We start from the raw sequence: 24,852 nt of genomic DNA, 5'->3' as shown, positions 1-24,852 counted from the left end.
TGATGTAAACAGGCACACTTTTATTTTAGTTCCAAAACGAGAGCACTACATAAATCAAATGCGCTCAAAACAAGGAACATAACAAAAGTAAAGCGCGTAATAAGACACCACAATAACATGAAACAATTACACACAAAACATGATGGGAAACAGAGGGTTAAATACAAGTAGATTGATTGGGGAAATGAAAACCAGGTGTGTATGGAAACAAGACAAGAAAAATGGATATATGAAAAATGGAGCGGCGATGGCTAGAGCGCCGGTGACGTTGCTCACCGAACGCCTCCTAAACCATTCGTCCACCGCAGGAGTCTCGGTCTGACTCTGATGCCACGGTGCCAGAACCGACTGGTACCCCAATACGCACTGAAAGGGGGAAAGGTTAGTGGAGGAGTGACGAAGCTAGTTCTGTGCCATCTTGGCCCAGGGCACAAATGCTGCCCACTCCCCTGGCCGGACCTGGAAATAGGACCGCAGAAACCTGCCCAAATCCTGGTTGACTCTCTCTACCTGCCTGTTATTCTCGGGGTGAAAACCTGAGGTAATGCTAATCGAGACCCCCAGACGTTCCATGAACGCCTTCCAAACTCTCGACGTGAACTGGGGACCCTATATCCTCAGGCACCCCGTAGTGCCGGAAGACGTGTGTAAACAGGGCCTCCGCAGTCTGTAGGGCCGTAGGGAGACCAAGCAGAGGGAGGAGACGACAGGACTTAGAAAAACGATCCACAACGACAGGATCGTGGTATTTCCCTGTAAGGGAGGAAGATCCGTTAGGAAATTCACTGACAGATGTGACCAATGTTGTTGTGGAGGTGGTAAGGGAGTTAACTTACCTCTGGGCAGGTGTCTCGGAGCCTTACACTGGGCACACACCAAGCAGGAGGGGACATAAACACTCACGTCCTTAGCCAAAGGGGGCCACCAGTACTTCCCAGTCAGACAGTGCACAGTTCAACCAATCCACGGATGACCAGAGGAGGGAGACGTGTGGGCCCAAGAGATCAACTGGTCATGGACAGCAGACGGAACGTACATACGCCCAATGGGACACTGGAGGGGGAGCGGGCTCTGTACGCAACGCCTGCTCAATGTCCACATCCAGATCCCACATGACAGGCGCTACCAGGCAGGAGGCCGGGAGTATGGGAGTCTGATCCATGGGCCGCTCCTCTGTGTCATACAGCCGGGACAGTGTGTCTGCCTTCTTATTCTGGGAACATGGTCTGTAGGATAGGGTGAAAAGAAGACGGGTAAAGCTCATTTTGGCCCGCTTTGCCTGACAAGGATTCAGTCTCCTCGCTGCCCGGATGTACTCCAGGTTGCGGTGGTCAGTCCAGATGAGAAAAGGGTGTTTAGCCCCCTCAAGCCAATGTCTCCACGCCTTCAACGCTTTAACCACAGCAGCACTTCATCTGTTACTGCATCTAAAACTTCATCTGTTACTGCATCTAACACTTCATCTGTTACTGCATCTACACTTCATCTGTTACTGCATCTACACTTAATCTGTCACTGCATCTACACTTCATCTGTTACTGCATCTATCACTGCATCTATCACTTCACCTGTTACTGCATCTAACACTTCACCTGTTACTGCATCTAACACTTCACCTGTTACTGCATCTAAAACTTAATCTGTTACTGCATATAACACTTCATCTGTTACTGCATATAACACTTCATCTGTTACTGCATCTAACACTTCATCTGTTACTGCATCTATCACTTCATCTGTTACTGCATCTATCACTTCACCTGGTTACTGCTTCTAACACTTCACCTGTTACTGCATCTAACACTTCACCTGTTACTGCATCTAACACTTCATCTGTTACTGCATCTAGCACTTCATCTGTTACTGCATCTAACACTTGATATGTTACTGCATCTAACACTGTTACTGCATCTAACACTTCATCTGTTACACATCTAACACTTCACCTGTTACTGCATCTAACACCTCATCTGTTACTGCATCTAACACTTCATCTGTTACTGTATCTAACACTTCACCTGTTACCGCATCTAACACTTCACCTGTTACTGCATCTAGCACTTCACCTGTTACTGCATCTAACACCATCTGTTACTGCATCTAACACTTCATCTGTTACTGCATCTAACACTTCACCTGTTACTGCATCTAACACTTCACCTGTTACTGCATCTATCACTTCACCTGTTACTGCATCTAACACTTAATCTGTTACTGCATCTAACACTTCATCTGTTACTGCATCTATCACTTCATCTGTTATTGCATCTAACACTTCATCTGTTACTGCATCTAACACTGTTACTGCATCTAACACTTCATATGTTACTGCATCTAACACTTCATATGTTACTGCATCTAGCACTTCATCTGTTACTGCATCTAAGACTTCATCTGTTACTGCATCTAACACTTCACCTGTTACTGCATCTATCGCCTCACCTGTTACTGCATCTAACACTTCACCTGTTACTGCATCTAACACTGTTACTGCATCTAACACTTAATCTGTTACTGCATCTAGCACTTAATCTGTTACTGCATCTAACACTTAATCTGTTACTGCATCTAGCACTTAATCTGTTACTGCATCTAACACTTAATCTGTTACTGCATCTAGCACTTCATCTGTTACTGCATCTATCACTTCATCTGTTACTGCATCTAACACTTCACCTGTTACTGCATCTAACACTGTTACTGCATCTAACACTTAATCTGTTACTGCATCTAACACTTCATATGTTACTGCATCTAACACTTCATATGTTACTGCATCTAGCACTTCATCTGTTACTGCATCTAAGACTTCATCTGTTACTGCATCTAACACTTCACCTGTTACTGCATCTATCACCTCACCTGTTACTGCATCTAACACTTCACCTGTTACTGCATCTAACACTGTTACTGCATCTAACACTTAATCTGTTACTGCATCTAGCACTTAATCTGTTACTGCATCTAGCACTTAATCTGTTACTGCATCTAGCACTTAATCTGTTACTGCATCTAACACTTAATCTGTTACTGCATCTAGCACTTCACCTGTTACTGCATCTAACACTTCACCTGTTACACTTTTTTACTGTTCACTTGTTTTTTCTTTAAAAATATTTTTACAGGTTTTTTAGAAGGACAACCAAGCAGGTGAAACAAATGAGGAGAGGCCTAAAAAACACCTGTCTTTGGGAGTTTTTTAGCTCCAGGCCAGATTCTTTGCCAGTTCTTTTTCCAAGGGCCAGTGACATGGAGAACACCACAAATAAGTTCAATGAATTAATAAGTAGATCAAACAAAACTATCTTAGTTAGCCTTCCTAAATGTCATGTAATTAATAATGTATTTTGTTGGATTTGAAACTTTATTGACTTTGAGTCATAAGATTTCTCTCCTGCAATTGACTTCCTTCGACCAGTTGCGCACACTCTGACATTCCTATTCACTTTTTCTGTGCCTGACTGCACTACAAGTTGAACTGTAAGGCAAGTTACCCTCTAAAACTGTACAAGAAACTGAAAAAAAACTGCTTCATCAGATGTTTTAATTTTTTTTATACATCTCCAACATATCCTCTCGATTTAACTGCATTTACCCTGAAATATGTTTTTCATTGAGACACCTTCATGAGAAGGTGTCTCAACTGGCCAATCAACGTAAGAGGTGCCCTTGACTTACCAGGCCCATCGCTCCTCCAGCTTAACTTGACCTCTACCTGCCTGTGGCTCTGCTGGATCCACTTTGTGCTCTCGTTTTCTGCAATAAAGTACCTGATGTATATTAACCAACATTGGTGTTCATAAGGTTCAGAGGTCTGATAAAGACACATACCTCCACTTTTTCACCAGATTAGGGTTTCTTCTTTATTGCCGTGAACTGGGTCTGAGAGGAGCAGGATTCTGAAAGCTGAAATTAGGGAAAAAATGTAATAGTGTACAGGGGCATCCCAACTGCCTGTGTGCACTCTGGGCTTGTATAATTCAACTGAACAGGTCATGCTACAAAACTGTTTTCAGGAGTTAACACAGGCCAGGGGAAATCTGGGTGGACTACAGGCTAAAAACCAGCCAGAGACTTAAATGTGGCATGTCCATAGATCCAAGCCAAAGCAATGTTATACATTCAAACAGGCATTGTCTTTATGTCTCACTTCCTTAGAAAAACATTGGAATTTGTAGTGTTTCTGCTTATTTACAGTTACTTCAAAAAGCCTGTCTCTTGAATTGAACATTAAGTTTTAAGAAGGACAAGCCCTTCTGAGTAAACAAATTATGACTGTGTTCACTCCACAGTTAGGAAGTATTCTCTGCCTTGTTCTGCAAGACATGGAAATTATAGCTCTAACGCTTTATAAATGTTCAAACAGTGTGGGACAGAGTGATAAGACATTACTCTTACTTTTCAGCCCCCTGCCTTCTCTTATATTAAAATATGCTGCAAGGTCTTTGGCACAGTTCATTAATACAGGAAGATCCAGTATATCTTGAATACATTATTTGACTTTGAGTATATGTGACGGCAGGTAATTAAAGTGAACTGTGTATTAGGTAATTACAGTGAACTGTGTATGAGGTAATTACAGTGAACTGTGTATGAGGTAATTACAGTGAACTGTGTATGAGGTAATTACAGTGAACTGTGTATGAGGTAATTACAGTGAACTGTGTATGAGGAAATTACAGTGAACTGTGTATGAGGTAATTACAGTGAAATGTGTATGAGGTAATTACAGTGAAATGTGTATGAGGTAATTACAATGAAATGTGTATGAGGTAATTACAGTGAAATGTGTATGAGGTAATTACAGTGAACTGTGTATTAGGTCATTACAGTGAACTGTGTATTAGGTAATTACAATGAACTGTGTATAAGTTAATTACAGTGAACTGTGTATAAGGTAATTACAGTGAACTGTGTATTAGGTAATTACAATGAACTGTGTATGAGGTAATTACAGTGAACTGTATGAGGTAATTACAGTGAACTGTGTATGAGGTAATTACAGCGAACTGTGTATGAGGTAATTACAGTGAACTGTTTATAAGGTAATTACAGTGAACTGTGTATGAGGTCATTACAGTGAACTGAGTATGAGGTAATTACAGTGAACTGTGTATTAGGTAATTACAGTGAACTGTGTATTAGGTAATTACAGTGAACTGTGTATAAGGTAATTACAGTGAACTGTGTATGAGGTAATTACAGTGAACTGCGTATGGGGTAATTACAGTGAAATGTGTATTAGGTAATTACAGTGAACTGTGTATAAGGTAATTACAGTGAACTGTGTATAAGGGAATTACAGTTAACTGTGTATGAGGTAATTACAGTGAACTGTGTGAGGTAATTACAGTGAACTGTGTATGAGGTAATTACAGTGAACTGTGTATAAGGTAATTACAGTGAACTGTGTATAAGGTAATTACAGTGAACTGTGTATTAGGTAATTACAATGAACTGTGTATAAGGTAATTACAGTGAACTGTGTATGTGGTAATTACAGGGAACTGTGTATGAGGTAATTACAATGAACTGTGTATGAGGTAATTACAGTGAACTGTGTATAAAGTTGCATTAACATCATTTGATTGATTTACACTATCAAATTGGAGCCATGAGGATATTTAAGGCCAACAGGGGTTAATTCATCACCCAGGAGACGGTGTTTCCTGTCACACACTGAGGGATGAACATATGAACTGTGTCTCAAGGCCTCCCAAGTGTTAGAAATCTGACAGTAGACGGGCAGTGCAGCCATTTGACCCTTGAACTCTCCTGTCCCGTCTGTGGATAGGATGGTGCTCCCTCTGCTGTTTCCTGAAGTCCACGATAATCTCCTTTGTTTTGTTGACGTTGAGTGTGAGGTTATTTTACTGACACCACACTCCGAGTGCCCTCACCTCCTCCCTGTAGGCCGTCTCGTCGTTGTTGGTAATCAAGCCTACCACTGTAGTGTCGTCTGCAAACTTGATGATTGAGTTGGAGGCGTGCATGGCCATGCAGTCGTGGCTGAACAGGGAGTACAGGAGTGGGCTCAGAACGCACCCTTGTGGGGCCCCAGTGTTGAGGATCAACGGGGTGGAGATGTTGTTACCTACCCTCACCACCTGGGGACGGCCTGTCAGGAGGTCCAGTACCCAGTTGCACAGGGCGGGGTCGAGCTTGATAACGAGTTTGGAGGGTACAACGGTGTTAAATGCTCAGCTGTAGTTGATGAACAGCATTCTCACATAGGTATTGCTCTTGTCCAGATGGGTTAGGGCAGTGTGCAGTGTGGTTGCGATTGCATTATCTGTGGACCTGTTGGGGCGGTAAGCAAATTTGAGTGGGTCTAGGGTGTCAGGTAGGGTGGATGTGATATGGTCCTTGACTAGTCTCTCAAAGCACTTCATGATGACGGATGTGAGTGCTATGGGGCGATAGTCGTTTAGCTCAGTTACCTTAGCTTTCTTGGGAACAGGAACAATGGTGACCCTCTTGAAGCATGTGGGAACAGCAGACTGGGATAAGGATTGATTGAATATGTCTGTAAACACACCAGCCAGCTGGTCTGCGCATGCTCTGAGGACGCGGCTGGGGATGCCGTCTGGGCCTGCAGCCTTGCGAGGGCTAACACGTTTAAATGTTTTACTCACGTCGGTTGCAGTGAAGGAGAGTCCGCAGGTTTTGGTAGCGGGCCGTGTCAGTGGCACTGTATTGTCCTCAAAGTGAGCAAAGACATTGTTTAGTATGTCTGGGAGCAAGACATCCTGGTCCGTGACGGTGCTGGTTTTATTTTTGCAATCCGTGATTGACTGTAGACCCTGCCACATACCTCTTGTGTCTGAGCCGTTGAATTGCGACTCTACTTTGTCTCTATACTGACGCTTAGCTTGTTTGATTGCCTTGCGGAGGGAATAGCTACACTGTTTGTATTCGGTCATGTTTCCGGTCACCTTGCCCTGATTAAAAGCAGTGGTTTCAATTTCGTGCGAATGCTGCTATCAATCCACGGTTTCTGGTTTGGGTAGGTTTTAATAGTTGCTGTGGGTACGAAATCACCGATGCACTTGCTAATAAATTACTCACTCGCCGTCGGATCCTTCCAAGGCTCCACCCTAACTACATCCCTGATATCTCAGTCTCTTCTTCATGCGAATGACATGGATTTGGGTCTTGTTCGGTGTCTGAAGTAAATCCTTCGCATTCGACTAGTTGAAGAAAAAAATCTTTGTCCAGTATGAGGTGAGTAATCACTGTCCTGATATCCAGAAGCTCTTTTCGGTCATAAGAGACTGTACCAGAAACAATATGTACAAAATAAGTTACAAATAATGAGAGAGAAAAATACAATAGCACAATTGGTTTGGAGCCCGTAAAACGGCAGCCATCTCTTCCGGCACATTCTTCAAAGTGAGTGTTCTCCAGTCCAAAGTTTTAGATAGCTAGCAACCGCACTTAAAACCTGTTGTGACTAGGGGGCAGTATTTTCATTTTTGGAAAAATAATGTTCCCATAGTAAACGGGACATTTTGTCAGGACAAGATGCTAGAATATGCATATAATTGACAGCTTAGGATTGAAAACACTCTAAAGTTTCCAAAACTGTAAAAATATTGTCTGTGAGTATAACAGAACTGATATTGCAGGCGAAAGCCTGAGAAAAATCCAATCCGGAAGTGCCTCATGTTTTGAAAGCGCAGCGTTCCAATGCGTCCCTATTGAGCAGTGAATGGGCTATCAACCAGATTACTTTTTCTACGTATTCTACAAGGTGTCTACAGCATTGTGACGTAGTTTTACGCATTTATGTTGAAGAATACCCGTAAGCGGCTACATTGTGTAAGTGGTCACCTGATGGCTCTCAGAGTGATTCTCGCGGAAAATAAAGAGGTAGCCATTTTTCCAATCGGTCCTACTGAAAAACCAATTGTCCCGGTGGATATTATATCGAATAGATATTTGAAAAACACCTTGAAGATTGATTATAAACAACGTTTGCCATGTTTCTGTCGATATTATGGAGCTAATTTTGAATATTTTTCTGAGTTTTCGTGACCGTAATTTCCGGCTGATTTCTCAGCCAAACGTGAAGAACAAACTGAGCTATTTCGCCTTCAAAAATCATATTTTTGTAAAAAAGGAACATTGGCTATCTAACTGGGAGTCTCGTGAGTGAAAACATCCGAAGCTCATCAAAGGTAAACAATTTAATTTGATTGCTTTTCTGATTTCCGTGACCAAGTTACCTGCTGCTAGCTGGACAAAATGCTATGCTAGGCTATCGATAAACTTACACAAATGCTTGTCTAGCTTTGGCTGTAAAGCATATTTTGAAAATCTGAGATGACAGGGTGATTAACAAAACACAAAACTGTGTCTCAGTATATTTCACTTGTGATTTTCATGAATAGGAATATTTTCTAGTAATATATCCGTTGCGTTATGCTAATTAGTGTCAGTCGATGATTACGCTCTCGGACCCGGGATGGGGAGTCACTAGAGGTAAATTAACGTTACCATTACAAATCTGCAGTCTGATAGTATAAGATTAGATTAAAATGCAATTACATTAAATCAATCTATACAATAGTTTTCTAGCTAGCTAAAGTTAGCTAACAGATTAATTTGCAGCTACAGCTAAACTAACGTTATTGTTAGCTATAGGTGACAAATGTAGCTAGCTAGCTACAGCAGATGATATAATGTTAGCTATGATATTTTAACTTTAATGTTAGTTAGCATTTACAAACGTTAAGCTAGTTAAATTCAGTGACAATTAGATGTAATAATAATTGATAATTACCCAATTTGACAGTTAACGTTAGCTTCTTCAGCTTCAACGAGTAGCTACTGGCAACACAGGCAAACCAACAGTCAAAAAGTTCTGAGCCTTGCCAGTGTGCACGCGCTAGATATAATTAAGGTTTTGCGTGCTTGCTATGATCCGTGTAGCGTTAGTCTCTCGCATGAGCTTTGATCATGGCTGTACTGATCTTTGTCTGATAGTCTTCTATTTACCTGTAGATAACAACCCTCAATTATTTGAATATATTTTTTTTATTGGAATTAAATGACTGGATAATTTAAAGTGGTTGCTGCATGCATGCTATACGGGGTCAGTTTGTAAAGCCTATTTTGTAAAATTGCTTTATTAATTCTAGTCCAGATCGCCCCATTTATTGATTTAATTTCTTCCTCCATCAAATCCCCTCATGTAGGCCTATACCCTAATCCCCTTATTATTATAGAGAACATAATCTTTGATGTCTGAATGTAGCCTGCTTTTTATTCATTAGTTAGATTTATTTTTTAAATATTTGGCATCACAGCATCGTTTAGTAATTTTAAGATTTGCATGATCATTTTAAAAAAGTGTATGAGTAAAATGTGCAACTGGTGGATGTCAACTGTGGTCTCTCGCTTGAGAATCCCGTTTGAGAACCCAATGACTTCTCCAAAGTGTTAAGCAATGTAGTATGTTAGGAGACCCAATGTGGATGGATGGCTCAGTGATTTAATTTCACATTGCCAACTCATTTTTTCGGTTATCTTCTACACAGTGCAGAAAAGGTGGCCAATTGGTTTATGATTTGCCAAATTGACACCTGTGCTTTATACATATTTTCAGATAAAAATATTGCCAGCCACGACCTGACTGTCCATGGGTAGGCTATCCCTAAAATATATGAAACGCAAGGATTACGCATTGTGACACTCGTCCCCATTTCGATGTCTGACCGATCTACCGCCGATTCTGTGACTGTGCAGCGCGCATGCATTTCGACCCACCACACTCACAGCCCTCCCGCCGACGTTCTAAACGGAACACGATCTACAAACGATATACCGCTGCCAGGCCGACGTCGGCGAGATGAACGCGTGCTGACTAGGAACAGGCGAATATATGAATGAAAGTTACCTTATCCGAAATATATTTGCTCGGTTATCTTTAAATGTTTTATTTTATTAACAACAAATCAATACATAAAGTACATGAGGGAACACAAGTATATATAGATTATATACAATGGACAATTGAGCTAGGGGGTACAATATCACATTACACAAGGACATTAAGGGACATTAAGGGATTCACTTATAATTCTAACAGCTTTTTTGTTAGTAGAGTATCCTAAAATACAGTTCAATTTATTTTTGTAGGGTAAGAAAAAGTTTTTTTGTTTGTAAATTTACATTTGTGAATATGACATTTGGCCAAAAGACTAATGAAATGAATTACATAAAAATGTTTCAGCTTATTCATATCGTTATTTGCGCGGTTATCAAAACGTCAAGCCAAGGTCAGCCAACACGAAACACAGACCTTATTTGAAGTGGTTATAACGTCCCCGACAGAAAAAAGAATGGGGAAGAAACATTTCCGGGTTTTACCGCTAGGTTTTCTGGGTATTATGACTCCTACCAGTAGGCTGTAATCTGCCATTAAACCTCAGAAGAACACGGAGATATGCGACGGTAAACAACATTATATGCTACGGTTATATTAATTTCAACAGTTTACTGTATGATATGCATGCATACAATCTTGTAGCCAATAAGATATACGCGTCTGTCGCCGAATCTAGTCTAGAGCGCACGGTTGCATTTTGTTTAGGAGCATTCTCATATTCCGGGTGGTCTTTCAAAAGTCTTAGTTAAAATAGCGTTTACACCCTAAACGTTTACCCCGATTCTATTGATTTCAACGTGATATCGATGAAAGTGATTCACCAAAAAGCAGTTGCTTTACACTTACCGCGTTGGCGACACACTTGAATCAAAATGCAACATTTCAAAATGTAGCTAGCTAGGCGTCTTTTACAAGTTGTCATCTAACCAGTGATGTACATATTATTCTCATGTTCCGGGTGTTTTTTGAGCTGTGTTAGTTTTAACTGTAGGTGCTATTGATTTCAGCGTGATAATCAATATGTGTAATTTACAAAATAGTGTTGCGTTTCTTGTTCTGTTCGTGACCCCCCGTTTTAAAAATGCAACATTCCAAACATCTGCTGACACTCTTCTGCAGGTTGTTCTCTAACTAGTGAAGTAAAATAAAACCTCCAGTTTCCATGTGGGTTTTGAGTTGTGGTAGTTTCAACAGAGCTTGCAAAATAATTTACCTCCTAATCAATATGAGGGATTTGTTGCCACTTGTCAAAACAACAGGGTTTTTGGTGCATTCTGGAAAATGTCAAGAACTTTGAAAGTTTCTTCCAAGTGCAGTCGCAAAAACCATCAAGTGCTATGATGAAACTGTCTCTCATGAGGACCGCCACAGGAAAGGAAGACCCAGAGTTTCCTCTGCTGCAGAGGATATTCAATGTCTGCTTTTTTATGTTTACCAATCTACCAATTGGTACCCTTTTTTGCTAGGCATTGGAAAACCTCCCTGGTCTTTGTGGTTGAATCTGTGTTTGAAATTCACTGCTCAACTGAGGGACCTTATAATTATGTGTGGGGTACAAAAATCATGTTAAACATGCAACTTATTATGTGACTTGTTATGCACATTTCTACTCCTGAATTTATTTAGGCTTCCCATAACAAAGGGGTTGAATACTTATTGACTCAAGACATTTCAGCTTTTCATTTTTAATACATTTCTAAAGACATAACTCCACTTTGATGTTATGGGGTATTATGTGTAGGCCAGTGACACAATCTCAATTTTATCCATTTTAAATTCAGGCTGTAACTCAACAAAATGTGGAAAAAGTCAAGGGGTGTGAATACTTTCTGAAGGCACTGTATGTGTAGATGGTACATTTTTATCTTAAGGTTTTCAATGTCACAAACTGTTTCTGCATATTGGTTATTGATTTTGGCACGTTAACTGTTTTGACATTGGGCTATTTATCAAAATGTCTTATCAACTGGATGCAGAGACAGCATAATTTTCAACTTAAGTTATAGGAATATAAATCAAACTTTCAACATTAACATCCAATGGTATTGTGCTTAATCAGGTAAAATCTGCTGTTTAAACCATAAACAAGCTGTTTATTTAACGGGTTTTCCCAATAATCGGTTGCTAACGACAGTTGTACTGTATGTATGCTTTAATGAAAATGTGTAGAGTAAGATGTGTATGAGACCAACGTGTATACTTTTTGACCCTGTGTGTGTTACAGTATGACTCGTCATGCGTGTGAGGACGGCCCAGTCTTGGAGGAACAGGAGACAGAGGGACAGAGACAGCTCCACAGTCTCCTCCTACAGCAGTTAGACACAGATGTCAACATAGACAGGTGAGCCTCCCTACTCTCACACACACACACACACACACATAGAATTACAATAGCATTTGCCACACAGTTCAGATACAATAACCTACACTTCTACTAAATGATAATAATGATAGATTGGATATAGACATGTGTGTGTGTGTATATATGTATATATATATATATACTTTACACCCCCTTTTCTCCTCAGTTTTGTGGTATCCAATTGGTAGTTACAGTCCTGTCCCATCGCTTCAACTCCAGTACGGACTCGGTAGAGGCGAAGGTTGAGAGCCGTGCGTCCTCCGAAACACAACCCAGCCAAGTTGCACTGCTTCTTGACACAACGCCCGCTTAACCCGGAAGCCAGCCGCACCAATGTGTCGGAGGAAACACTGTACACCTGGCGATCGTGTCGAAACCCCGTTCACCCTGCGCCCGGCCCGCCACAGGAGTCGCTAGTGCGCGATGGGACAGGAACATCCCTCCCAGCCAAACCCTCCCCTAACCCGGACGACGCCGGGCCAATTGTGCGCCGCCCCATGAGGCTCCCGGTCGCGGCCGGCTGCGACAAAACCTTGACTCAAGCCCAGAATCTCTAGTGGCACAGCTGGCACTGCGACATAGCCTAGATTGGATTTATCGAGTTTTTCTACCAGCTGAAAGCTGAAAGCGCTTTACATAGTAAGGGGGAAACTCACCTCATCATACTGTTTCTTTTCTTATACAGCATTACAATAGCAAGTTGCAGCAGCCACACTATTTACATATTCTTATTACACCCTAGGTCATGACTGACAGTTCACTTTTCACATAGGATTTATGGTATGTCGCCTGTAAAAGACAATGAGGTAAGGTTACTATGACTACCTTTCAAACCAGCCTATTTTTACCACCTTTTTACCATTATAAGCCTATTATACCTCACATGCCGGAACCGGTGATGAGTGCACAGGAGTAGAGCAAGATGTGGGTAGGTGTTTCTCATTTTTTTTAAATCCATTGAATATACACCATCTCAAAGATCTGTTATTCATTCGTTGAGGCAGGCCCTTAGGAAACATTATAAGACTAATACAATGTATTTTCACAAGAATAGCATATTGAGTTTGTTACTTGTCTGCGCAGACTATGAAATAAAATCAAGTTTGTTCATTAAACAGACAAGATAACCTTATCCCCCTGCCATAATCACAGTCAACAAACATATGTTTTATAGAAATAATATAACAGAATAAAATATAAATATTATTTTTGTGTTTATATTTCACAACTTCTGTGGGCTTATGGGAGTTGCCTATACGCGATTGAGCAAAATAATAGGCCTCCACTTAATTTAGGCTACATTTTTGCATGAGAACTAAATTATTAAGAATTGCTGCTCCCGAAATGAAATCTTATTATCTAGTTAGACACAGACTCAGACTCAGACCTCTCATTCAGAGAGACCACATGGACTTAGAGATCTCTCATGTGTTATCTCAGATGTGTTATCTAAATAGAGACAGACTCAGACCTCTCATTCAGAGAGACCACATGGACATAGAGATCTCTCATGTGTTGTCTCAGATGTGTTATCTAAATAGAGACAGACTCAGACCTCTCATTCAGAGAGACCACATGGATTTAGATCTCTCATTTGTTGTCTTAGATGTGTTGCCAAGAGGAAGTGTTTTGCCCCTGCTGCGCTGTACAAGCCATTTGGGGAGCAGGCTGCCGGGGTGAGGAGTCTATCCCAGTTCCAGGCTCTACAGGACGGGGAGAGTGAGCTGGCCAGTCTCAGGGAGCTGGGGCTCACAGACCTGGAGGTAGAACTGTGGCTCAACAGAGACCAGCCAGAGAACACTGAGAAGGTGAATGTTATTTATATATATCATTGATATTATATAACAAGGGACGGTACAGTTGTTGGACACCCACGTCCTGCATCCTGTTGAGAAAAGCAGGTAATAATATCAAAGAGACGGTGATTGTTGCTTTCCAGTGTGCAAAACTGGTTGAAATGACATCAGTACAACCAGATTGTAATAATGTCATTCTAACCAGTTTTGCCCACTGATAATGCTGGATATCATGACAATATGTTATATGTATGGTGTGGTTGTGGTTTTCAATTACACCTCCCAAGAAGGAATACAGAGCCTGTATGTAAACCAAAGAAAATATTTGAAAAGTGATATTTACTGATTGACCAACTGTGAGTGTTTTTTCAGATGCCAAAACCTCCTGGTGGTGTAGCCTGATATAGATATTGATTGTTTGACCTACCATGGGTCTCTGTGGTACCTCAGGCATCCATGGTGGTGGTTTATGGCCATGGTGTGTTTTCTACAGGCAGACATGTTGTGTGTTCTGCCCTACAGGGCCATGGGGTGTGTGTGGCCCCCGGGGTGCGGCAACAGCGTCTTCTGGTGATCCAGGACAAGATGGATGCCAGGTTAGAGCTAATTTCCCGCCCACAGCGCTTCTCTGCCAGCCTACCCCTGTCCCGCAGAGAGATGGAGATAGAGAAGGCCCTGTTCCAGGGCAATGACCGCCTGGGCTTCCTCACTGCACTCTATCATCAAGGTGGGATGATTCAACTAACACCAAAAATAATAGTGGACACTTTGAATACAGTGTTGTTTAACATAACTAATGAATTTAGAACTATTCTCACATTTATCATATACTTTGCACACGAACCACCGCCCGTTTGGAATAAGAAAGCATGAACGTATTTACGTGCGAGTGCCTTTGTTCGCCATTTATCTCTATCGGGAACCAGGCCTTCTTAGGAAGGATGTGGGTTGGCCTTTCAGCTTGTGAGGCTCTGATTGACTGAAAGGGTCCGGACCGTCTCGTCTACTGTGGGTTACTCTCCACATAACCAGAGACCGTAGCCGCAGCATCTCCCTTGCAAAAAAATGTGCACTCGGCCCTTTGATTGGACCAGCAAACTGTCAATCAACACAGGTGAACAGACTGCTGATTTTCTGTACATATATAGGATCGGGTGCAGCGCGAATGTCAAATTGTAGGGATTGAGGATAGCCATAATAAATAAATATGCAGCTCCCAAAAAAATTGAGGTGATCAAGAATATTACTTGTTTAGTTTGTTCCCTTCCAAAAATGACAGCTTAGTTTTTAGGCCTACTGGTCTTTTGGTATGTCAACATTTCTTGAAATTGATAATTCACTTTTGAAACTTGCATTTGTAATTAGTTGTTCAAATGAATTATTAGCCTACAGTGGCGAAGACGCACCATCTCCACTTGCGCTCTCCCAACTCCCGCCATTGGAGAGAGCTTTGTTCTCTTGTTGAAATGTTTACTGGTACTTTCACACGTTTAAATGCATATGTGAAAAATCTGTATTCCATCTAATCCCACAATAATTGTTACCGTTTTGTCATTCCATCTCCATATCGTTTGTTTCATGTTTGATACAATACATTTTCATTGACCATTTCTTACCATCTGAGTGGGCGCAATGTTTATTATGCACATGAACGTTCGCAAGACTCATGAGGTAGAAGTTCTGTTTATTTAATTCACTGCATGGTTTGTTCATATTTCCTGGGTTATGTCAGAGTTCCGTGTGTCTGTATCATTCTGGTCGTGCGTAAAAGATTGTGCATAGAAATAGGCTACGTGGGCTGCGCACCACGCTTTGGAGAAGGTACGTTGAATAAGAGGACATGATTGTTCCATGAGGAAATATCATTAGGCTAATAATTCTTAAGTCTGATTTTAAGATGAATGTAACAATGGATATGGAAATTGCCTTTTACATTGTTGAACCAGTTTATTGGTTGTAATTGCCATTTGGGTAATTATATGGTCCTGGGAGGGGCCAACTGCTTATATGTACCTGTTTGAGCTCCTGTTAGTGTAAATGAGGACTTGGTGGACTGAATATTCTTTAAGTTTTGTTTTACTTTGTGTTCGCTCCTGTGTGCTGATAAGGTCACAGATGACAAGACAGAGGATTACGGTCGAGGTGGTTTAATAACGCTGAAGATTCGTACGTTGTGCTGTGCCTGTACTATGTAGTACATGGGCTAGGGCACTAAGGCTTTGATTGACTTTGTGCTGTGCCTGTACTATGTAGTACATGGGCTAGGGCACTAAGGCTTTGATTGACTTTGTGCTGTGCCTGTACTATGTAGTACATGGGCTAGGGCACTAAGGCTTTGATTGACTTTGTGCTGTGCCTGTACTATGTAGTACATGGGCTAGGGCACTAAGGCTTTGATTGACAGGTTCATACGTTGTGCTGTGCCTGTACTATGTAGTACATGGGCTAGGGGACTAAGGCTTTGATTGACAGGTTCATACGTTGTGCTGTGCCTGTACTATGTAGTACATGGGCTAGGGGACTAAGGCTTTGATTGACAGGTTCATACGTTGTGCTGTGCCTGTACTATGTAGTACATGGGCTAGGGCACTAAGGCTTTGATTGACAGGTTCATACGTTGTGCTGTGCCTGTACTATGTAGTACATGGGCTAGGGCACTAAGGCTTTGATTGACAGATTCATATGTTGTGCTGTGCCTGTACTATGTAGTACATGGGCTAGGGCACTAAGGCTTTGATTGACAGGTTCATACGTTGTGCTGTGCCTGTACTATGTAGTACATGGGCTAGGGCACTAAGGCTTTGATTGACTTTGTGCTGTGCCTGTACTATGTAGTACATGGGCTAGGGCACTAAGGCTTTGATTGACAGGTTCATACGTTGTGCTGTGCCTGTACTATGTAGTACATGGGCTAGGGCACTAAGGCTTTGATTGACAGGTTCATACGTTGTGCTGTGCCTGTACTATGTAGTACATGGGCTAGGGCACTAAGGCTTTGATTGACTTTGTGCTGTGCCTGTACTATGTAGTACATGGGCTAGGGCACTAAGGCTTTGATTGACAGGTTCATACGTTGTGCTGTGCCTGTACTATGTAGTACATGGGCTAGGGCACTAAGGCTTTGATTGACTTTGTGCTGTGCCTGTACTATGTAGTACATGGGCTAGGGCACTAAGGCTTTGATTGACAGGTTCATACGTTGTGCTGTGCCTGTACTATGTAGTACATGGGCTAGGGCACTAAGGCTTTGATTGACAGATTCATATGTTGTGCTGTGCCTGTACTATGTAGTACATGGGCTAGGGGACTAAGGCTTTGATTGACAGGTTCATACGTTGTGCTGTGCCTGTACTATGTAGTACATGGGCTAGGGCACTAAGGCTTTGATTGACAGGTTCATACGTTGTGCTGTGCCTGTACTATGTAGTACATGGGCTAGGGCACTAAGGCTTTGATTGACAGGTTCATACGTTGTGCTGTGCCTGTACTATGTAGTACATGGGCTAGGGGACTAAGGCTTTGATTGACAGGTTCATACGTTGTGCTGTGCTTGTACTATGTAGTACATGGGCTAGGGCACTAAGGCTTTGATTGACAGGTTCATACGTTGTGCTGTGCCTGTACTATGTAGTACATGGGCTAGGGGACTAAGGCTTTGATTGACAGGTTCATACGTTGTGCTGTGCTTGTACTATGTAGTACATGGGCTAGGGCACTTTAAGGCTTTGACAGCTTGTAATAGCCGAGAGAGAGTGTGTATGTGGTCTGGAAGTAAAGAGAGAAATAAATATACAATAGTGAATGACCTATATACATAATACAATCTTTAATTCACCATAAACAATATGCATTTAATAATAACATGGCTTAATGCTATACAAGACAATACAGCGCCATACAACGCGACTCCACTAATTAGAGATCAAAGGGGTGCCATGTACTACAAGGCATAGTGCCGCCATCTTCGGTACAGGGCTACAACGACACAATGAACAGTGAAGTACAATGTAATAGCCACATAAATTATATAGCATACATCTATATATACTGAACAAAAATATAAAACGCAACATGTAAATTATTGGTCCCATGTTTCATGACCTGAAATAAAAGATCCCAGAAATGTTCCATATGGGAAAAAAAAGCTTATTTCTCTCAAATTGTGTACACAAATTTGTTTACATCCATTCAATCAATCAAATGTATTTATAAAGCCCTTTTTAGTTCAGCCGATGTCACAAAGTGCTGTACAGAAACCCAGCCTAAAACAATGCAGGTGTAGAAGCACGGTGGCTAGGAAAAACTCCCTAGAAAGGCCAGAACCTAGAAAGAAACATAGAGAGGATCCAGGCTAAGGGGCGGCCAGTCCTCTTCTGGCTGTGCCGGGTAGAGATTATAACAGAACATGGCCAAGATGTTCAAATGTTCATAAATGACCAGCATGGTCAAATAATAATAATCACAGTGGTTGTAGAAAGTGCAACAGGTCAGCACCTCAGGAGTAAATGTCAGTTGGCTTTTCATAGCTGATCATTCACAGTTAGAGACAGCAGGTGCTGTAGAGAGAGCGAGTTGAAAACAGCAGTTCCGGGACAGGTAGCATGTCTGTTGAACAGGTCAGGGTTCCATAGCCGCAGGCAGAATAGTTGAAACTGGAGCAGCAGCAGGTAGACTGGAGACAACCGGTGGACTGGGGACAGCCAGGAGTCATCAGGACAGGTTGTCCTGAGCAGGTCCTCAGAGAGTTAGAGAGAGCATACTTAAATTCATACAGGACACAGGATGAGAAAGGAGAAGTACTCCAGATATAACAGACTGACCCTAGCCCCCGACACCACAAAGTATTGCAGCATAAATACTGGAGGCTGGGACAGGAGGGGTCAGGAGACACTGTGGCCCCATCTGATGATACCCCCGGACGGGGCCAACCAGGCAGGATATAACCACACCCACTTTGCCAAAGCACAGCCCCAACACACCTAGAGGGATATTTTCAAACCACCAACTTACTACCCTGAGACAAGGCCAAGTATAGCCCACAAAGATCTCCCCACGGCATGAACACTAGGGGGGCGCCAAACCCGGACAGGAAGATCACGTCAGTGACTCAACCAACTCATGTGATGCGCCCCTCCTAGGGATGGCATGGAAGAGCGCCAGTAACTCAGTCCCTGTAATAGGGTTAGAGGCAGAGAATCCCAGTGGAGAGAGGGGAACCGGCCAGGCAGAGACAGCAGGGGCAGTTTGTCGCTCCAGGTCCTTTCCGTTCACCTTCACACCCCTGCGCCAGACTACACTCAATCATAGGACCTACTGAAGAGATGAGTCTTCAATAAAGACTTAAAGGTTGAGACCGAGTCTGCGTTTCTCACATGGGTAGGCAGGCCGTTCCATAAAAATTTAGCTCTATAGGAGAAAGCCCTGCCTCCAGCTGTTTTCTTAGAAATTCTAGGGACAATAAGGAGGCCTGGGTCTTGTGACCGTAGCGTACGTGTAGGTATTGACGGCAGGACCAAATCAGAAAGATGGGTGGGAGCAAGCCCATGTAATGCTTGGTAGATTAACAGGAAAACCTTGAAATCAGCCCTAGCTTTAACAGGAAGCCAGTGTAGAGAGGCTAGCACTGGAGTAATATGATCAAATTTTTTGGTTCTAGTCAAGATTCTAGCAGCCGTGTTTAGCACTAACTGAAGTTTATTTAGTGCTTTATCCGGGTAGCCGGAAAGTAGAGCATTGCAGTAGTCTAATCTAGAACTGACAAAAATATGGATGCATTTTTCTTTATAATTTTTGGACAGAAAGTTTTCAATTTCTGCAATGTTACGTTGATGGAAAAAAGCTGTCCTTGAAACAGTCTTGATATGTTCGTCAAAAGAGAGATCAGGGTCCAGAGTCACGCCGAGGTCCTTCACAGTTTTATTTGAGACGACTGTACAACCATCAAGATGAATTGTCAGATTCAACAGAAGATCTCTTTGTTTCTTGGGACCTAGAACTAGCATCTCTGTTTTGTCTGAGTTTTAAAAAATCCGCCATCCATTTCCTTATGTCAGAAACACAGGCTTCCAGGGAGGGCAATTTTGGCGGCTTTACCATGTTTCATCGAAATGTACAGCTGTGTATTTTCCGCATAGCAGTGAAAGTTGACATTATTTTTCCGAATTACCAAGAGGTAAAATATATAGTGAAAACAATAGTGGTCCTAAAACGGAACCTTGAGTAACACTGACATTTACAGTTGATTTGTCAGAGGACAAACCATTCACAAAGACAAACTGATATATTTCCGTGTGTTTCCAATCTCTCCAAAAGAATGTGGTGATCGATGGTATCAAAAGCAGCACTAAGGTCTAGGAGTACGAGGACAGATGCAGAGCCTTGGTCTGACCACCTTCACAAGTGCAGTCTCAGTCTATGATGGGGTCTAAAACCAGACTGAAGCATTTTGTATACATTGTTTGTCTTCAGGAAGGCAGTGAGTTGCTGCGCAACAGCTTTTTCTAAACATTTTGAGAGGAATGGAAGATTCGATATAGGCTGATAGTTTTAAAAATATTTTCTGGGTCAAGGTTTGGCTTTTTCAAGAGAGGCTTTCTTACTGCCACTTTTAGTGAGTTTGCTACACATCCGGTGGATAGAGAGCCGCTACTGACTCAGGACAACTGAGCTTTGGAGAAAAATCTAGAAAAATGCTCCCTGTTAGTGAACATTTTTTCTTTGCTATGATAAGAGTCTGCTAAATGGCCAATGTGTTTTTTAAAAAGTAGGCTACAAGCTGTCATGGACTACTAACACTTTTTTGGTCTTTCCCTTAGAGGAAGATACCCAAGCTGACCAGCAGGGGGCATCTTCCTCAAACCCCCTGGACTCCCTGTACAGAGATGTCCTAAGTGATAGGCGAAAACACACGTCTGTGTCTGTATCAGAGGACTCTGAGCTGAAAACCACAGGACACTTATCTCTACCTCAGCCTGAACCACAAACTGACTTTGAGAAATCACAGAGCTCATGGAAAAGCACTGACCAATCGCAAGTCCAGCTTGACTGTAGATCTGATCCATTGAGAAGTGGGATCAGGGACTCTGACCAATCAACTACAATGGACACTTCTGGCCTATCACAAGATCAGGACAGATCTGTACACAAGCAATTGTCAGCTCCAAAGAAGATAAATGTGAGCCAGCCAATTGGGAGTCTGTGTAGTGTGGCAAAGGCGGGGCCTTGGGGTCCGGTGATGGTGCGGGGCAAGGTAGAGGAGGTTCCAGAGGAAGAGATTCAGCAGAACCGGGAAACAGAGCAAGGGATCCGGAGCATACCACGGTTCCACAACTACCAGCCAGGGAAACCATCAAAGGTAGAACCTTCCTCAACGTAACATCAAACTAATTGTGTTTTAGTAACTGTGTTTCCCTGAGAGATAAGAGTATCACTCACTTGTTCTAATGACATTAACCAGACTCGGTTACGTGTCTGATATATAAGCTACTCATATTACAGACTAAGAATGAGAAATGAAAAAACTGTCTGAGTTCAGTCTCATGGCTTTGAGATCTGCCACACCACCTTGCTGTTGTCTGGTCCCTGTGGTTGTCCATAGGTGCTGTGTGTGAAGAACCTGAGTGCCCGTGCCTCTGTGGCACAGCTGGTGGCGCTATTCTCCAGGTTTGATTGTGACATCACCCAGCCTGTTGTCTACCGCCTACTCACTGGCAGACTGAAGGGACACGCCTTCATCACACTATCAGGTAACACTGACGTGTGCACACACAAACTTTGTCAGATGACTGAGTTTACTCACACACACACACACACACACACACACAAGTTCTCCCTGTAGGCTCAGATTACACGCATGCATACACTCCTCTATATTTAAGGTGACTGACTAACTCATACACACATGCACTCCCTCGCTCTATCTCTAAGCAACACACCAATTCAAATGTGCTTGTTATGTATATACATTGCACATAACACGTGCTGTAATAATTGTGTATAATATAGTACGGTGATTCGGAAAGTATTCAGACCCCTTGACTTTTTCCACATTGTATTACATTATAGCCTTAATTCAAAAATTGATTAAATCTTTTTGTTTCTCATTAATCTACACACAATGCCCCATAATGACAAAGCAAATACAGGTTTTTAAAAACAGAAATACTTTATTTACATAAGTATTCAGACCCTTTGCTATGAGACTCAAAATTGAGATCAGGTGCATCCTTTTTCCGTTGATCATCCTTGATGTTTCTAAAACTTGATTGGAGTCCACCTGTGGTAAATTCAATAGATTGGACATGATTTGGAAAGGCACACTTCTGTCTATATAAGGTGCCACAGTTGACAGTGCATGTCAGAGCAAAAACCAAGCCGTGAGGTCGGAGGAATTGTCCATAGAGCTCCGAGACAGGATTGTGTCGAGGCACAGATCTGGGGAAGGGTACCAAAACATGTATGCAGCATTGAAGGTCCCCGAGAACCAAGTGGCCTCCATCATTCTTCAATGGGAGAAGTTTGGAAACACCAAGACTCTTCCTAGAGCTGGCCACCTGTCCAAACTGAGCAATCGGGGGAGAAGGGCCTTGGTCAGGGAGGTGACCAAGAACCCAATGGTCAGTCTGACAGCGCTCTGGAGTTCCTCTATGGAGACTCTGCAGCACTCCACCAATCAGGCCTTTATGGTAGTCTCTCTGAGTGGCCCAGTCAGAGCCCGGACTTGAACCCAAACGAACATCTCTGGAGAGACCTGAAAATATCTGCGCAGCGATGCTACCTATCCAACCTGAGATCTTGAGAGGATCTGCAGAGAAGAATGGGAGAAACTCCCCAAATACAGGTGTGCCAAGCTTATAGCGTCATACCCAAGAAGACTCGAGGCTGTAATCGCTGCCGAAGGTGCTTCAACAAAGTACTGAGTACAGGGTCTGAATAATAATGTAATGTCTAAAAACCTGTTTTTGCTTTGTCCTTATGTCCTGTGTGTAGATTGATGACGAAAAAAATATTTGATCAATTTTAGAATAGGGCTGAAACGTAACAAAATGTGGAGAAGGGGAAGGGGTCGGAAAGTATTCAGAATTCACCATATACAGTATATACTGTACCAGTCAAAAGTTTGGACACACCTACTCATTTCAGGGTTTTTCTTTATTTTTACATTGTAGAATAATAGTGAAGACGTCAAACTATGAAATGGCATTTATGGAATAATTTAGTAACCACAAATTGTTAAACAAATCTAAATCCAATCTTTTGACTGGTACTGTATATATCGTCCAAAAATAACATCCTAATATGTAACTGTATTGATATATTTCTTATTTTCTCCCATCACTAATATTGTCGTGTTATAAAATTTTCTAGACACCGAAACGTCCCAGAGAGCCTTGGAGATGGTGAATGGGTACCGGTTGCTAGGGAAACCTTTGGTGATCGAGTTTGGTCTAGAGCGGAGGGATGAGAAGAAACCAAAAACGGAACGGGAAGAGGAGAAAACGAGAGAATGTAGTGTACCATCTCTACCTAACCCCAGTACTACAGACACTAAATACTACGACAGGACTTCAACACACAAATAAGAGAGAGAAACAGACCGACCACATACATATATGTGTTCAAAGGAGGAGAGTGACTCTTCAATGACTGAGGTTTGACATTTCTGCTCCTTGTACCATTTGTTGTGTGAAGGTCGATGAACGTGGATTAATTTGTATTTTTGTCCTGGATGTTAAGTGTTTTTTTTGTATGATCATAGGCTGTGTTTGGAATGTGAAGTATTAAAAATCTGTTCTCTGTTGCATTTCATTCTAATGGGGAGATTCCTCCGGGGGTCCAGTGGTGAAAAATTGTCATATTTAATAAAAAATGACTCAAGTGAAAGTCACCCAAGTAAAATAATACTTGACTATAAGTAAGCAAACCAAAGAAAACATATATATTTTTTTATAGGCAGGCAGGGACTCCAACACCATTTACAAATGCAGTATTTGTGGTTTGTAGGCCTCATTGCTCGCACATGCTTTTTCAGTTCTGCCCACAAATTTTCTAAAGGATTGAGGTCAGGGCTTTGTGATGGCCACTCCAATATTGACTTTGTTGTCTTTAAGCCATTGTACCACAACTTTGGAAGTATGCTTGGGGTCATTGTCTATTTGGAAGACCCATTTGTGACCAAGCTTTAACTTCTTGACTGATGTCTTGAGATGTTGCTTCAATATATCCACATAATTTTCCTGCCTCATGAAGCCATCTATTTTGTGAAGTGCACCAGTCCCTCCTGCAGCAAAGCAACATGATGCTGCCACCCCCATGCTTCACGGTTGGGATGGTGTTCTTCGGCTTGTAAGCCTCCCCTTTTTCCTCCAAACATAACGATGGTCATTATGGCCAAACAGTTCTATTTTTGTTTCATCAGATATTTCTCCAGAAAGTACGATCTTTGTCCCCATGTGCAGTTGCAAACTGTAGTCTGGCTTTTTTTGACGGCGGTTTTGGAGCAGTGGTTTCTTCCTTGCTGAGCGGCCTTTCAGGTTATGTTGATATAGGACTCGTTTTACTGTGGATGTAGATACTTTTGTACCCATTTCCTCCAGCATCTTCACAAATCAAAGTTAATTTGTCACGTGCGCCGAATACAACCTTACAGTGAAATGCTTACTCACAGGCTCTAACCAATAGTGAAAAAAAGGTGTTTAACAGTCTGATGGCCTTGAGATAGAAGCTGTTTTTCAGTCTCTCGGTCCCAGCTTTGATGCACCTGTACTGACCTCGCCTTCTGGATGATAGCGGGGTGAACAGGC

General features: G+C 42.1%; 1 protein-coding gene and 1 long non-coding RNA gene across 2 annotated transcripts; one reads left to right on the top strand and one right to left on the bottom strand.

Annotated features, from left to right (window-relative positions):
* LOC110491108 lies at positions 1-10,334 on the bottom strand. Its single transcript, XR_002468779.2, has 5 exons — positions 10,307-10,334; positions 3,832-3,906; positions 3,679-3,756; positions 837-1,226; positions 1-753 (listed from the first exon to the last, which is right to left on the bottom strand). It is a non-coding gene; the product is annotated as an uncharacterized LOC110491108 (long non-coding RNA).
* rbm41 (RNA binding motif protein 41) lies at positions 10,335-23,852 on the top strand. The gene is made up of 7 exons (XM_021564460.2): positions 10,335-10,458; positions 12,117-12,233; positions 13,861-14,062; positions 14,573-14,777; positions 20,866-21,404; positions 21,648-21,795; positions 23,417-23,852. Exons 1-7 carry the CDS (start codon positions 10,451-10,453, stop codon positions 23,629-23,631), a joined length of 1,434 nt encoding a protein of 477 aa, XP_021420135.2. The 5' UTR covers positions 10,335-10,450; the 3' UTR covers positions 23,632-23,852.
* Positions 23,853-24,852: the final 1,000 nt, after the last annotated feature.

Source organism: Oncorhynchus mykiss, chromosome 2 (assembly GCF_013265735.2).
Source record: "Oncorhynchus mykiss isolate Arlee chromosome 2, USDA_OmykA_1.1, whole genome shotgun sequence".
NCBI lineage: Eukaryota > Metazoa > Chordata > Actinopteri > Salmoniformes > Salmonidae > Oncorhynchus > Oncorhynchus mykiss.
The sequence above is the reverse complement of the archived record's forward strand: the minus strand, read 5'-3'. Positions and strand labels throughout refer to the sequence as shown.

Excerpts from the sequence above, each read along its gene's own strand:
- rbm41 (XM_021564460.2), top strand. Across the intron at positions 14,063-14,572 it reads AGCCAGAGAACACTGAGAAG|GGCCATGGGGTGTGTGTGGC; the intron begins GTGAATGTTATT and ends TCTGCCCTACAG. Across the intron at positions 14,778-20,865 it reads CACTGCACTCTATCATCAAG|AGGAAGATACCCAAGCTGAC; the intron begins GTGGGATGATTC and ends TCTTTCCCTTAG.